The 16,598-nt window shown below is 31.9% G+C and overlaps 1 protein-coding gene across 2 annotated transcripts; it reads right to left on the reverse strand.

Moving 5' to 3' along the window:
• Positions 1 to 1,445: 1,445 nt before the first annotated feature.
• LOC134685682 (NADH-cytochrome b5 reductase 3-like) lies at positions 1,446 to 15,847 on the reverse strand. 2 transcript variants are annotated; one of them, XM_063545656.1, is made up of 8 exons: positions 15,752 to 15,847; positions 8,960 to 9,106; positions 7,574 to 7,646; positions 6,655 to 6,761; positions 6,221 to 6,350; positions 5,589 to 5,758; positions 4,425 to 4,524; positions 1,446 to 2,638 (listed from the first exon to the last, which is right to left on the reverse strand). In XM_063545656.1, exons 1-8 carry the CDS (start codon positions 15,770 to 15,772, stop codon positions 2,466 to 2,468), a joined length of 921 nt encoding a protein of 306 aa, XP_063401726.1. In that variant the 5' UTR covers positions 15,773 to 15,847; the 3' UTR covers positions 1,446 to 2,465. The 2 variants fall into 2 exon arrangements, with proteins under 2 accessions (XP_063401726.1, XP_063401725.1); XM_063545655.1 differs by lacking the exon at positions 15,752 to 15,847 and adding an exon at positions 13,404 to 13,480.
• Between the last annotated feature and the right edge of the window lie 751 nt (positions 15,848 to 16,598).

Here is a 16,598-nt window from a genome sequence, read left to right on the forward strand (position 1 = left end):
TGCCAGGTCACAAAACACAGTTTTTAAACTAGATAGCCAAATAATGATTCTTGCTATGTATGGTAAAATTTGGCCCAGTAGTTTCAGAGGAGAAGATTTTTGTAAAAGTTAACTAAGATTTACGAAAAATGGTTAAAAACTGACTATTAAGGGCAATAACTCCTAAAGGGGTCAACTGACCATTTTGGTCATTTTGACTTATTTGTAAATCTTACCTTGCTGAACATTATTGCTCTTTACAGTTTATCTCCATCTATAATAATATTCAAGATAATAACCAAAAACAGTAAAATTTCCTTAAAATTACCAATTTAGGGGCAGCAACCCAACAATGGGTTGTCTGATTCATCTGAAAATTTCAGGGCAGATAGATCCTAACCTGATTAACAATTTTACCTCGTGTCAGATTTGCTCTAAATGCTTTGGTTTTTGAGTTATAAGCCAAAAACTGCATGTTAACCCTATGTTCTATTTTTAGCCATGGCGGCCATCTTGGTTGGTTGGCCGGGTCAAAAAACACAAATTATAAACTAGATACATCAATGATGATTGTGGCCAAGTTTGGTTTAATTTAACAGACGACAGACGCCAAGTGATGAGAAAAGCTCACTTGGCCCTTCGAGCCAGGTGAGCTAAAATGTCAAATAAAGGGGTAATGCAGTCAATGAAGCACTGTCACTTGGGCATAGAACAGCAAGAACTTTTTAACATAACATGCAGCTTCGTGGTCCTCTACACCCTGAAATATCAATCTGAAATATACAAGTTTTGTTGTAGCTGACTTGTAATCCCTTTGATACCAATGTCACACATCCTAGAACTAGTCATAGGCGAGATAATAGTTTTATTTAACATAAATTGTATAATAACTAATGTGGATTGTTTGTGTACTTCAAAAGTACCTTGCAAAAGTTGAAATTTAAATGGCATTATATCTTCTTGGTTTGCATATTGATTGACTTAGTCTCAAACCTTTAACATGTAAACTCTGCACAAATTTTCATCATGAAATGAAATAGACCACTGCTTATACAACTGCATATGAAATGTCATTCACTTGCCATAAGTGTTTCTTTAAAACAGATTGAAGGACAAACTTTAACAAATGATAACATTGATACTGGATAAAGCATGTCTTATTTCCCCATAGACACCAGATGATGCCCCCACTTGCATACAACTTTATAAAGGGGCATAAGTAAAGAAAAGTAGAAGTGATGCCACCCAAATTCAAACTTGATCTGTATTTTGTAGGATAATATTAAAGCACTGTGTATAACATTTGTTGACAAATTTAAGTTAAGAGAATGAAAACCATTTTTTGAATGTATAGAGGGAAATGCAAGGGACATACACAGGTATACTTTAAACCCTCTCCACTGTTATCAGTCTAGTCATGTTTAACTGGGTCTGGTTTTGCCATAGGTTAGTAAGAACAACACACATTGTACAAAATATTCACAGAATTTTAATAAAAATAATAGAAAAGCTTGTAACAAAAATTTTATATAATATTTATGCAATGCCTACACCAAACATAACAGGTACCCATTATTAATATTTTGAACATTTGAGTGTTGAAAAATATCAATTTTGTAATATAGCTTATCAAATAAAGATACAATTTCTGTAATCTTGTTGTTTGTATCTTCAATATCATTGTTTAAATCAACAATTCAAAAATGTTCCGACAATAAAATAAATAAGCTTAAAAACAGTTGTTCATTCCCATCAGTATTTAATTCTTTTCTTTTATTTAATATGACTAAAGCAAGTATATGTTATATGCATTGTATACTTTTATTGCGTTTTTGCACCAAATATTTGCATTACCACAATCATAAATAATAAAGCACTTTTCACATACTTTTACTCATCAGCCTTTTACAAATAAATACAAATTTTCAAAAAAGATTTCCCCATAACATGTTTCTCTTTTCTATTAGCCAAGTTTCTATAAACACAAGTATAGTAGTTTCCTTGTTTTTGCATCCACACTAGTAAACATCCCTCACTCATATCATAAGGCCCCATTTTGTCTATTGAAGTTATGACCTCAAGAGAAAGCTATCCTTAACGAAAAACAAAGAATCTGCAGTGCAAAATGCAAAGTGAATTATTTATTACATTACTATTTGTTTATATCAACATTCTTTTTAATTTTTGATACACTTCAAGTAACATCATCAAATAATATCCTAAATAACTTATGTGGCAATTTTTTGAATTGTTTCCTTAGACTTTAATATATTACATAATAATATTAGTTGTGGCTTTATTATATATTTAGTGCCTGACACAGACAGGAAAAAATGCATTTTTTGGTTATAATTGCAACGAAATCTAAAATAAATACCACAGAATTCTACAGATTCAAGCTTTTTTCTTTGCAATATCACCTTTGCATGATAATACCCTAATATATATTGTCATCGAAACTACAAATAATAAATTATATTTATATCTTAGTAGGCAAATCTCATCTTTGGTGTGTACCCAAGTTTGTCGAGGTTTGGTAGGCAAGCAAAATTGATCATGGCAGGTGGTCCACACATCAGAACAAGAGTATCATCATCTGGGGGAGGTAGGTGGTCCTTTATCATATCAGCACTAATAAATCCTTTACTATACTTCCACCCTGAAATAAACAGAAAATGCAATTAATGAAAATGTTTTCACTAAACAAGTACACATTTGTATTGAGGAGCCAGCTGAGGCCCTCCTCTGGGTGCTGGATTTTGTCACTGCTTTGGAGACCCATTGGTGGTCTTCAGCTATTATCTGCTCTTTGGTTGGGTTGTTGTTTCTTTAACAAATTCTCTATTTTCATTCTAGATTTTTATTTATACCTCGATATTCTTTTCTATAATTAAGTCAACATAGTCAGAAAATTATAAATAGATGTCACCACAATATCAGATAGGAATAAAAAACAGGAAAAAAGTACTCAAAAATAAATTGATGTAATAATTTATGTATTACTGAAAAATTATTACACCAGGGTTTTCGATATCACAAACTAGTCAAAACATTTACTAAATTTTATCATCGGTATAAAGACATCATTCGTAAATATAGCTCAACATGCAGACTTTTTATACGTTCAGGTATTTCACATCCAATTTTTTATGGAAATATTCTTTATAAAGCACAAAGGTGTCAGTATTCACCTCATAAACTTACAAAACCTTTGAATAGACTTATTAAGAAGGGATATAATTACGATACTGTTGTCAAGTCATTAAAGATTGCATATTTTGGCGTTAATATTGAGTCACTGATAAGGTCTTTGCGTCGGAACTAAACACATTTATTCTAAAAACAGTTGTTGGCATGACACGGGTTATGTTCTTCTCATATATGTTATGATGGTATGATACTAAACCCCTTACGGGAAGGATTGTGCCTGATGTTCATATGATGAAATCATAATCTTTCAGTCAGTTTAATTGAAGTCTGGAGCTGGCATGTCAGTTAACTGCTAGTAGTCTGTTGTTATTTATGTATTATTGTCATTTTGTTTATTTTCTTTGGTTACATCTTCTGACATCAGACTCGGACTTCTCTTGAACTGAATTTTAATGTGCGTATTGTTATGCTTTTACTTTTCTACACTGGTTAGAGGTATAGGGGGAGGGTTGAGATCTCACAAACATGTTTAACCCCGCCGCATTTTTGCGCCTGTCCCAAGTCAGGAGCCTCTGGCCTTTGTTAGTCTTGTATTATTTAAATTTAGTTTCTTGTGTACAATTTGGAAATTAGTATGGCGTTCATTATCACTGAACTAGTATATATTTGTTTAGGGGCCAGCTGAAGGACGCCTCCGGGTGCGGGAATTTCTCGCTACATTGAAGACCTGTTGGTGACCGTCTGCTGTTGTGTTTTTTTATTTTGGTCGGGTTGTTGTCTCTTTGACACATTCCCCATTTCCATTCTCAATTTTATGTAAAGTTAAGAAATATGTAGTTACCTCCCTTTGACCTTCTTTTGGTGCACAGACCTCAATAAAATGTAGTTGTGTGTGTGTGATTTACAAATTTGGTTGTTTGCCGTTTTTAAATTAAGAAACAATGTGGATTTTTGTACTTTTTAATAATTTTTACCATGTTTGCATCAAACATTTAAGCATGCAGATTAGTAAGCCCATAGTAGCATTTAGTGTTGAAGAATTATGCATGACTGCCCACCATCTTGTAGGTTCCTAATCTAACCTACTTATTTTTGGCCTATTGTCAGAATCCATTGGCGACTACAGCAAAAATTTGTTTATAATATATGCAAACTGAACTTTTGTAAACCAAGTAGCAGTGACACGTTTTAAGACACTAAGCATAGTAATGACAGAATTTTATACAATTACATCTTGGAAAGGCTTTTGATTACACAATTGTAAGTCTCATTTTTTGTAGTCAAGTTCTACTTACCTTCTTCTGGCCTGTCTAAAGTAAACCACAGTTTAAATCTATTTGGTTGTTCAGCAGCAATTTCTTCTAACTCAGTTCTTAGTAATATATCATTCTCTGTCTGAAATTCAAGAAAAGAGTTTATATAATTTCTGGTCAATATATCCCTTTCTGCACCCATTGTATAAAAAAATTTAATCAAAGTGTGTTTTTTTTTATCTCTGTTCTTTATTGGTTAAAATCCGATTGTGACATTGACTTTTCTTGTTTTCCTCTGAATTTCCTATTGTGACAGCATGAAAAAAGGCGACCATGGCTGATGACGTCACATAGAAAGAACACATCTTTTTTGCAGATCCATTGCAAAGAAAGAATAAATTTGCCTGTGTATTGTCTGAATACCAATATTTATCCACTCGACAGTTAAATTTTAAATATTTAAAACGTTCGGCAAGCCTTGCGTTTTAAATTTGAAAATTTAACTGTCTCGAGTGGATTAATATTGTATCACACTTGTTGCAGTGGTAGAATCTATATTTATATAATTATAATTCAAAACAATATTCATCAATTCATTTACATTTAATAAAAATAGGACATTTCTATTTTAATTCTATTGTTCTTCAAACTGTTCATACTTTTTAGGGGGTTGGAATGGTGAATATTTAAAAATGATATTATACCTTTGATAAGTAAAGTTTTTGTGTTAAGTAAGAAATACATTAAACAGTATCAAACTTATACAGTGAAACCTGTCTAAACCGAATCCTGCATAAACCGAAAACCTGTTTAAAACAAACATGCTGTTAAGCACCATCATTTCAAATTGTATGCGTTATGAACCTGATAAAACCTAACATCGGTCTAAACCCAACCAAATTTAAAGTCCCGAAGAGGTTAGCTTTAAACAGGTTTCACTGTACATAAACATATATCTATTACAAGAGAAGTTTGACATTTAAGTCTTCAGATCATAAACTAAAAGACTACATTGTCTATAAATGTCTTTAATAAGCCTTAATACTGCAACATAGACCCTGATCTATTATTCTGGGACATTGTAAATATCTTCTTTAGACACAGAAAAGTCCTATTATTCTGGGACATTGTAAATACCTTCTTTAGAAACAGACACGTCCTAAATTGAGTCCCAGACTAAAGTCTTTTGATATGTTGTTTACTAACCTGGTTAGCAAAGAGGAGTGAAATCTCTGTGTTGTCATTTTTATCTTTGAAGATAGCCCTGACAAGCTGTAACATGGGTGTAATGCCAGTACCTCCAGCTATCATTCCAAGCTTCTTAGTCATCACTGTCTCTGGGGCAGCTTTCTTGTCAGATTTTATCTGGAAAACTCCTATAACAACAACATTTCAAGGTCATGAGTAGACTTTCATGATTTTTAATGATTTGGCTGCGACAATAAATGTTGCAAAACTAATAATGAATGGTAAAAGGAAAGACAAATGTTCAATTAAAATTAATGGCATAGGAAATTTTCAATTCTTATGCTAAATAACACATTTGTTTACCATAATATAAACATTCAATTGACGGATTAATGTATAACAAGTTAAAACCATAATTACTAGTATTGCTGTCTACAGCTTAAAACAAAGTTAGATGTCACATTGCAAATTTCATTGTAGCAATTGTAGATAATAAATGTTCTTTGTAATCTGAATAGGGTCATAAAATAAACTGATCAATTACAGGTCCAAGGAAGATAACTCAAATCAGAAAACAGGTGCAAATTTGAGCATAGCAAATTACAATTGATAAGATGCTGAACTTTTCTATCAAGGCAAAAGAAACAAACCTTGTCCATCATAAACCAAGAGACCACTTGGTCCTCTAACATCAATAAAATCTCCTATCTCCATGCTTTCCAAGTATTGAGACATTTTACCTCCTTCGGGAAACTTGGGATGCACATTTTTGAAGTACACCTAAAATATAATATGAACAAATCTGAGAATTCTAAAACAAACAAAATTAAACTTGGTTATGAAATAAATTGCTGACAAAAGATATAAAGCAAAAGAAAAATTTCCAAGTGTCTGTTTGGCCAATATGTTTTGGTTAAAATTGAAGTAAAATTTAAAAGATATAAAGTCATATACAAAACAGAGTTAAAATTCTCTTACAATAAAACCTTGTCTAAATTTATTGAACAACATAAATCTTTTACATAATGTAGTTTTAATTATCAAGAAGATTTCTTATCCTTTAGTCCCTACCTAGACTACCTACCTTGATAACCAAATCCATGTATCCTTTGTCATCATCACAGGACACTGGTGTGTATGGTCTGATTACTAACTGACCATCAATCCTCACTGTCAAATATATATGTTGACCTGAAAAACAGTGAATAAATTAAAACTCAGTACATTAAAATGTGGATAAGACGTTGGTTTCAAAGCCCATAGAGAACCACAAACCTTTGGTAGGAAAACTGACAATCCGATTCAATGAAGATTAGAGTCAAGTGACCCTGCAATGTACTGGAGTTTAACTCACAAACTCACGTGTTTACAGGCTAGTAATATATAAGTTAGACTACTCAGAACAATTGGTCCCTTTGAAATGATGAACAAATCTTAAAAAATTCATCAAAGTAGGTTCACTTCTTCAATTTAAGAGTTTTTATTCTGTGATGTCTCAATAATCTGGGTTGAAAAATAAAGCTTTATTTTTGGTATTTTTTTTCTAAATCAAAACTACTGTGACCAGATTTCCTAATATGAAAATACTGGAAGAAATTTCCATAATGCTCACCTTATTTTAGAAGGACAATTTTAATATGTGCACAATCTTTGTGTTAACATGGTTAAGTTTCAGGGATCTGTGTGTAAACTGTAGGAAGAGTTTATTACACAAATAAATACATAATTTCTTCCACTTGCAACCTATTCAAAAATTTGGAAAAACTAAGCTTTTAAAAATGTTGATAACCAGATCCAATACATTCTTGACATTATGTTACCATGGTTACAAGCAAACTTTAAAGCATTTTCCTAACTTGTTAACTTCCATACAGATACTCTCTACAAAGAGCAAGTAACCTTGATATTTTTCTAAGAAAATGGGTTTTACATAAGATACAAGGAGACATTATCAAGACACTGGATTTATATAAAACACAAGTATAATAATTATAGTTACTCACCAACTGGTAATCCCAGTATATGTTCAGGGCTGGGTAAAGCAAAACGAAATCTTCTTGTATCTGGACTAACTTCCTACAAAGACATAACACAAGAATGAAACAGGAGACGGTAATTCAGTGGTTGTCGTTTGTTTATGTGTAACATATTTGTTTTTCGTTCATTTTTTTTTTACATAGGTAAATAAGCCATTAGTTTTCTTGAATGAATTGTTTTACTTTTGTCTTATCTGGGCCTTTTATAGTTGACTATGCGGTATGGGCTTTGCTCATTGTTGAAGGCTGTACGGTGACCTATAGTTGTTAATATTTGTGTCATGTTGGTCTTTTGTGGACAGTTGTCTCATTGGCAATCATACCACATCTTCTTTTTTATATTTAATACATGATTAGTGAGCACTATAAGAATTAAACCAAAGCCTTAAAGGAGTCAAAGTGTTTCATAAATAACAAGCAATTGATTAGGACCAGCTGATAAAAGACAAATTATATCAGTCTTCATGCAACCACAGGCAAAGTACATAAAATAATCTCTACAGGCCAACAAAATCTAACTTAAATTTCCCTAAATTGAGCTCTGGGCCTATAGATTTAAAAGTTTATCGTGAAGACAATGAAGACTGTAATATCAAGCTGTTGACACAGTTGATAGATGTACAGCATTTATTTTTATGTTTTTTTGAATTACTACTTGCATGCATAGTACCAGTATATTTTAATTGTATGGTTTACTTTGAGCACAAGATCTAGCATGTCTAGAGGACCTAAAGAATTTAAATTTTTGCAATTTTTCAATTCGTCAATTTTCCTAGTGTTTAGGGAAAAGTGCCCCGGGCCCAAGTAATTAGGAATAAAAGTTCATGAAATATTGGATTTGGAGAAAATATATTAGTTCATGTAAACTGTTCACACACAGCCATGACAGCATCAGCTGTGAGCAACTTAAAAGTGGGGTTTGGGGAGAAAGTCCCCAAGAAAATCTAGAAAAATTAAGTGCAAAATCCTGCATTCTAAATAGAAATAAGTTATTCTTGAATGAATTGCTAATAAGATTCAAGAGATTGGTTAACAAAATACCACATTACAACACCAGCAAATCTCGCAACGATGTCCATATACAATTGGAAATTTTAGAGCTGAACATTGGGTAAAAAAGAGCATATTTCTCTTTGGGACAGGGGCCCAAATTCAGACCCAAATATGAGGAATGGAAAATCCCCTTAGAGGCACAACTCTAAAACAGTATAACAGTGGTGTCCTTTCTACTACAGCAGGGGCATATATATAAAAACCAAAGTTCTTCAAATACTTGGTAGAAATATGAAAATAACTACAGCTATTTAGGATCCTTATCAAGCTTATATTGTGTGAATCACTACAAAATGTTACCTCTCTGTCTATAAGTTTCAGTGGATATTTTTGGTCTGGTTTTTCAAGAGTGACTGGTGACTTTTTCTTCTTGTTCCCAAACAGGAAGATCTTGGCAAGTATGGCAGTTACAGCAACCACACCAATGCCAATGGCTACTGGGATACCCTGTAAAATAAATCAGGTTTCAATGTTATCATGGTTTATATCTACATGTTAATGAATTTTTTAACAATAAAAGTATATAAATAAACCAAATCAAATCTACAGACATATATTACACTGGTGTGAACAAATTTCATGTATGTTGTATATAATATTTCCATTTGTAGGGAGTTATTGGCCGTCTGAGCCATTCTGAGGTTCATCCAGGAAATTTGAGAGAAGAAAAAAAACTGCTGAATTTTGAATTTTATAAAAAAAAATGAATGATTTTCTGCTAAAATATCATCTAGTTTTCAATAAAAGGGAAAGTTTACCTAAACTCCCCCTCCCCCACCTGGATCTATCACTGATCATGTTAAGAAAACAAAATATTTCTGTTGATCAAATGATTCTGCCAACAATGGCCGAAATATTTCTTAACTTCCTAAACATTTTAATTAAGAAAATGGCCTAGCAGTGGCAGTAAGTTTTATCTTTGAAAATTTGTATGATGCATGTATCATGTGTTTCTTCAATCAAAATTACTTTCACAATACCTAGAAAAGTGCATTTTGTATATCTATTTAGCATTTCCAATATCATAAATCATCCAGAAAACCTTGACATACTGGTTATATAATTAATACATGTAATCAGTGATGTTTCATTCAGTTTTTAAAGTAATTTTAAAACATGGTAAATACAATGTGTATTATTTTTCATTAATCGCATTATAATTTTTCAAAGTTTAAAACAATAATTTAAAAAGATTGGCTGACCCTACATAGCCTATAAAGTTGCCAATTTTTTATAAACAAAAAAACTAAAGTACTTGTTCAAGTTGTTGATGTGCCAAAATAATACAGAATTAGAATGATATAGTTTCAAGACATGTACATGTATGTTATCATTCACCAAAACAAATGTATTTTTATACAGGTCAGATGCAGGATTTTACAAGTTTTCGCATAAATTTTTAAAATCGAATGTGTAAAATATTTATTGTCTGTTTTGACCTCTTACTAACATTCAAATCAATTTAGATGCACAATCGAAATCTTAAATGGAAAAGTTTGTCATGTTTGTAGTCCATAGTATAAATGAAAGGTTGGACAGACACAATGTGGACTGGGATCAACATTTATTTAGTGTAGGCATATATATTATACAAATAACATTTTTCAAACGTTGAACTAAAATATTACTGCAGGAAACTTTTGAATAAATATCAAGAAAATGTATATCTAACAATTTTTTATCATGCTGCAAGTATATTTGGACCACTTTATTACAAACTACATAAATTATCACTGAATCTATTCCTATACCAGTATATATACTAGTTATAAACTTTGATAACTTACTTCCCTTTATTTTAAGTTAAAATTGACTCTTTGTAATACCTGATTCTTTCAGCTAAATTATTTACCCCATGCCTAACCTCTTCTATCACTTTCTTAATATTTTCTACTTAATAATTTTATGTGTTTTAGTTTTACATTATATTAAAATATATACTTAAATATAAATAATGTATGGCAAGCATGTCAAGGACTGGTATGTCAGGTAAACATTAATACATAGTTAGGCCAAATAAATACAGGTGTGTATTACCTCCCTTTTTTTAATCTCAAAAATAGCCAACCCTAAAAAAAATTGTAATTTTTCAAAAAGCACTGTTAACTTTGGCAACAATGTCCCTCCAATAGAATCAATGTAAAAAAAAATATGGTAAAATAAAAAAAAATCCCTACCTACCTAATCTATTTTTTCAAAGATGTTATAGAAAACACACATATTATTTGTTTGGCCTTATAAATAACTAACACATCAATGATGATCATCTGACATAAGTAAAACTTATACATCAATTGTATGACTCAATAGCTAGGTGTGTTCATGTTTACAGCCAAAACATAAATACTTTCCTACCTCTAGAAATTGGTATGTCAGTTTTAATTTCTAGATATATTGATAAACACTAAAGAAGTAGCAACATCAAAGATGGGCTTAGATGCATATATACCACATGTATACATATCAAAAAGGTTTCTAAACAGATTCTGTCATAAATGACATAACAATATGAAGGTATATAATCCATTGTCAAATTTTAATTTGATTTACTGATAGTTATTTCCACTGTACATGCTGTAACACAAGTAAATAAGTATTTTGTGCTGGGGCCAATTCCTAGCCAAATATACAGTATTGGCTTTTCTCATTGTTGAATTGGAAGGCTAGTGGCCTACAAAGATACACTTCATTTGAAATCTGATGGATATATATATAACTGTAAAAGAGATGCATGATGACACATCTTCCGGAACAATAAAATTGCATGTTACATAACCATGATAACCATGATTCAAGCTAGTTGCAACTGGAGGCTAGGCTTCCTAAGAAAAAGAATTTATCATCAAACAAGAATAGGTGTCATATGTGTTCTCACATGCACTATCACAATTTTATGACATGTAAAGTGAACTGTGAACATGGTGAAATCTGGGTAAAAATCCTAACCAAATGTTGCTTGGTTACCACCAAATAATTTTTTACTTTCTTCAGACTCCTAATATACAAGCCTGAGCAGCATTGTTATATTTTATCTAAATAGAAGGAATTTTTTTCAAGCAGGCCATAAACATTTAACATGTTTAAAATTTCACTTTAAATTTATTCAAGTATATCCATGTACATGTATATCAAATACTTTAGTTCTTATGATATTCATTTTCTGACATGTTAACATATTAACAACAATTTATCTTCCTTTAACTTATAAGTTTGTTTTTGCTCTTTGGTCAAGTTGTCTCTTGGACAAAATCCCAATTTTATTATGTCTTATTTTGCTATTCCTAAATATTTACAGTATTCACATGGTATTATTACTTCGGGCCAGGTGAGTTAAAAATGTTAAATTAGTACATGATAGATATAAGAAAATGTGGTAAGAGTGCCAACTCTCCATCTTAGTCACACTTTGTAAAATTAACCATTAAAGGTCAAAGTAAACATGGTAAATAGCCTTCAACACGGAGCCTTGGCTCACACTGAAACGCAAACTATAAAGCTATAACAAGAGTGCACAAGACTAATCAATGATATTATGTTGATAGTCAAATTCATTGACCTTCCACTAGCACAACTAGTGATTCCTCTTACACTAACCTAATATCGAACTAATACAAGTTAGCAAAAGTTTCAAAGTCAATAGACCATGATGACTGAGGGGGCAGGGTCTAATAATGTAGAAGAAAATGAGAGGTGCCAATACTATTACAACTGCATACATAAATATCATTACTAGTGGTCATGGTGGTAAGTGGTTTTCAATCAACTGACCAAATCATAAATTAATACATTCTTGACACAGCTGCTGACATGATAATGGCGGTACCTATATGACAAGTAACAGTAAAAGTTCTTGCCAAATGACATTAACAGTAATTTTTGGTGCACGACTTAAAAAAAGTACTAATATTGACGCATCATGTTAAATTTGTTCCAAAAAATGATAACAATAAATATTTGAGATGTCAATGGAATCATGTGAAGAACATTTTGATGAATCTGCAATCACGTTAAAATTTGAAATCATTTAACACTAACAGCAGCTAAAAATGACAGTTCGACTCCTGACAGTAAAAGCCATTACTACCCTCTTGTTAGTACATGTACAATTGGTGATAGAAATTGAAGGGTGTTTCCAAAAAATAAGGATAAAGGGAGCACCACAGCATCCTTTTAAAAATAGCATGTGGTGATTCTTGTATCCTTACAAAAGATATACATGTATATCAAAAACTGTTAGAACTCTTTTGGTAGTCATCATTTTGTTACTTATTTTTAGCCTGTTTAGAGTATTTTCTTATCTTGAGCTATGACACATCTGGGCTACATTGACAGAGGGGGGTTAGGTCACACTGAAATACGATAAAACCCACCGTATTCTGTACAAGCTTGTTTCAGGTATCTTTCAAAATTCCCCCACCCCACCCCCTTTTTTTTTTTTAATTAATCATGATAAATATATACTTTGTAGGCCTATAATTTGACAGCCCCTTCTTGCAAGTCAGACCATTACTTCACATCTCTGTGCTTATTGCAAATTAACTTCTGCACCAAGCATGAAAGTTAGAAAATAATCAGGCAGAATAGACCTCTTTACATCTTGTCAAACCAAGGTCACCTTTTAAACATATAATCTTAATTACCACAACTGTCATGCAATATTGTGCAAGTGGGGAATGATCATTCTTAAATATTGAAACTAACTGATAAAAGGGTTGTCAATTTATTAACAAAATCAATATCTTACAATAGTTGATGCTTTACCCATGCCTCAGTTATTCTTTCAATTTGTGAGTATACAAAAAGTGCCAATAAATATTGTCCACAAGGAAATTATTTTCATTCATCTTGAGATGCAAATAAGGGTCTGGAGTCTCTGGACTTTTTATAAACAATTATAAGTCACTATTAAATGAATGTTATAATATGCATAAAGCATCATTTTAAAAGTGTTCTTACTCCATTTTCTGTCTATATAAAAGATTTTAAAAGAGAACCACCCCCTTTTATGATTGGATAGAATACAATTTTTGGGGGTTAAAAATTGTCATAAATCAATTTACTTTGCCTTTCTTTCTCAGATATTTTTTTCATTTTCCCCCCGATTCCCATTCCCTTTTTCCTTGAACTCTAAATCAGCCCCTAGTCCCTCTCTAATACAGCATCAATAAGGATAAAAAAAATAATACCAAAAGCATGTGATGCAGTATGGGCTTTGCTCATTGTTGAAGGAGATACACCTAAGGTGACCTACAGTTGTTAATTTCTGTGTCATTTGGTCTCTTGCAGAGATTTTCTCATTGCCATTGAATCATACCAAATCTTCTATATTATATGTGCTACTTGAGATGCATTACGATACGGCTTATTAATTGTAGATGTAAATCATTACCATGATGCAGTCAAAAAATTTGGTTTATGTGTTCTACAACTACCAACTACATGTATATAGTATTTTCTAAAAGCTCTAAGGGATTTGAAATAGCTCTTTAATCCCATAGATCTGTTTTCCAAAAATTACAGCACCACATTTATAACATTCAAAAACAAAAATCTATATTATCCTATATCAGCAAGCATCTTTGTATAAATCTACATCATGTGGCTTTAAGGCCTTTGAAAAGATGCTTCATCTTCATTATCCTCAAATTGGCTGAAGTTAAATAGACCACTTTCGAGTTCATTCGTCACCGGAAAAAACTCGTCAATTATACGCGCCTTTATCACCGTCATTTGTGCGTTTAGGGCGTCGTCACTTCCCTTCCAATGTTGAGCGAGTGGTTGGAAAACTATAATTCTATATTGTACAAATTATTCGGCAAATTGAATTCTAAAAATTGACAATCAACACTGCTGTCATTAGGGAATTGTCAGTAAGTACCTACAGAGCAACCATTATTTCTAGTTTATCCTGCACAAAGACAATCACTAAGACGCTTGATGAACGTAAATAGTGCAGGGATACAGGCGACCCCCTCAATCTGGTAAATGACGTCATAAAGGCGTGCATAATTGACGAGTTTTTGCCGGTGACGGATGAACTCGAAAGTGTTCTATTATATTAAAATGTAATCCATTTTAACTCTTTGGTTGGTTCTTTTTGACACGTTCCCCATTTCCATTCTCTTATTTTATTTCAATGAAAATGTCTAAGCATAAAATAAAAATATTCTTCCTTTAGTTTGGTAATTAAGATGCCATAGAAATAACAGGAAAAAAAACAGAAATACAGGCCATCAGGGCCAGGTACAGCTCATAAAAGTACAAATGCATTACAATGAACTTTTACCATCTTTTTTTTCAATCATTTTATCAAAATTTGATGAAGAACACAGATAATTAATGTGAATTTAAGGAACAAATTAACAACATTTTAACTTCTAAATATTAATATTTTTACAAGCATAAATTAATTTTGCTAGATTTAAAAATATCTAATTGGCATATTAAGGGGAGGTAACTCTATATATTTCTTGAAGGAATCTACATGAAATTTTGCAATTTCATATTTTAACCAGAAAAAACATACAATGACCCTATCTTTTCTTTTGATATTCTAAGAGCTATCTTCTCAAATTCTAATTTACAGTTCTATTATTTAGTTAAGTGTATCCCCAGTCACAGCAGGAACATAGAAATACTGTTCCCAGCATAAAGTACCCAAGTTGCACCATTTTTGCAAAAGAAACAGCAGAAACCGTATAATTGTTTTCTTTTATAACAGACATTCGTACTTTTTTTTAATTTTTCAAACTCACAACTTCATATGTAGCTAGGTGTTTCAGCATTGATTAATATACTAAAATATATACACAAAATGAACATATTATACATCAACAAACAAAGCATCCAGTCAAAAAAAGTAAAATCTTCAGAATTATCACTGTGGCTGTCACTTTATAAGTTTTTGTTTTTTCTTGCATTCTTGAACCCAAACTGAAACAACTCAAAAGATGAATGCGAGCTAAGATGCTGTTATAATAAACTATAATGCAATTAGCTATATTGTGGACAAATCATTAATATAAGCTAAAACATCGCTGTCATTCAATAATGCATATATATGATCAAAAGATCAGATACAAAATTTCTTACCCACTGTTCATCTGCGGCCATAGTGCTTACAACATGTAGTAAATTTACACCTAACACCGCTATTTATCTGTCTAAATTTCCTCCACTTTGAGGAGCACCACCATCCAATCACAAATGAAAAAACGAAGTGCTTAAAAAATTGAATTGAGCATAAAGTGTCAGATGTTCAACGATTTCTATGATTAAATTCAAGTCAAAATATCAGTTTGTAAAGTCCTTAATTATTTTTGTAGCGTGACATGGTAGTCAGTCGACTCAATGCCGAATGACAGTACCTCCTTCTGTTCTTATCTTAAAATCAGTTAATAGAAGTTTATACACAAAGTCAGAGATTCAGCGCACTCACTATAAAAATTCTAAATTCCTTCTTCCTCACACTTCACAGTCTAGGCTTGATATCTACTATTTCATATTAGATCATAAAGTGTGTTAAGCCTGCACGGATCATAAGAAGAATTTCAAATTCTTTGGCACCGTCCCTTGATGATCCTTCAAGTGCTGGCTGGACACAGAATCTTTATACAAATCTTAAAAATATGTTTTTAAAATATATTTTAAATAATTTAGGAGCTTGACTCATCTGCATTAAGTACAAGAAGGGGCTCCCCTTTAAGCACCGTCTCTTGGTGCTTTCTGCAGATAAGTCATATTAAATAGACACTGGCTACGGTTACATGGAAATGTAACAATGATAAAAATATTATTATAACATTGGAGACTAATTGCCGGAATACAAAGTTTGGTAAGGAACCGATCAATTACGAATGTAACAAACATGGTTACATTGCGTTATTGTTACATGAAAAACAGCAATATACACTGGATTCATTAAATTCAAATCTTCTAT

The sequence above is a fragment of the Mytilus trossulus genome, chromosome 9 (genome assembly GCF_036588685.1).
Source record: "Mytilus trossulus isolate FHL-02 chromosome 9, PNRI_Mtr1.1.1.hap1, whole genome shotgun sequence".
Taxonomy (NCBI): Eukaryota; Metazoa; Mollusca; class Bivalvia; order Mytilida; family Mytilidae; genus Mytilus; species Mytilus trossulus.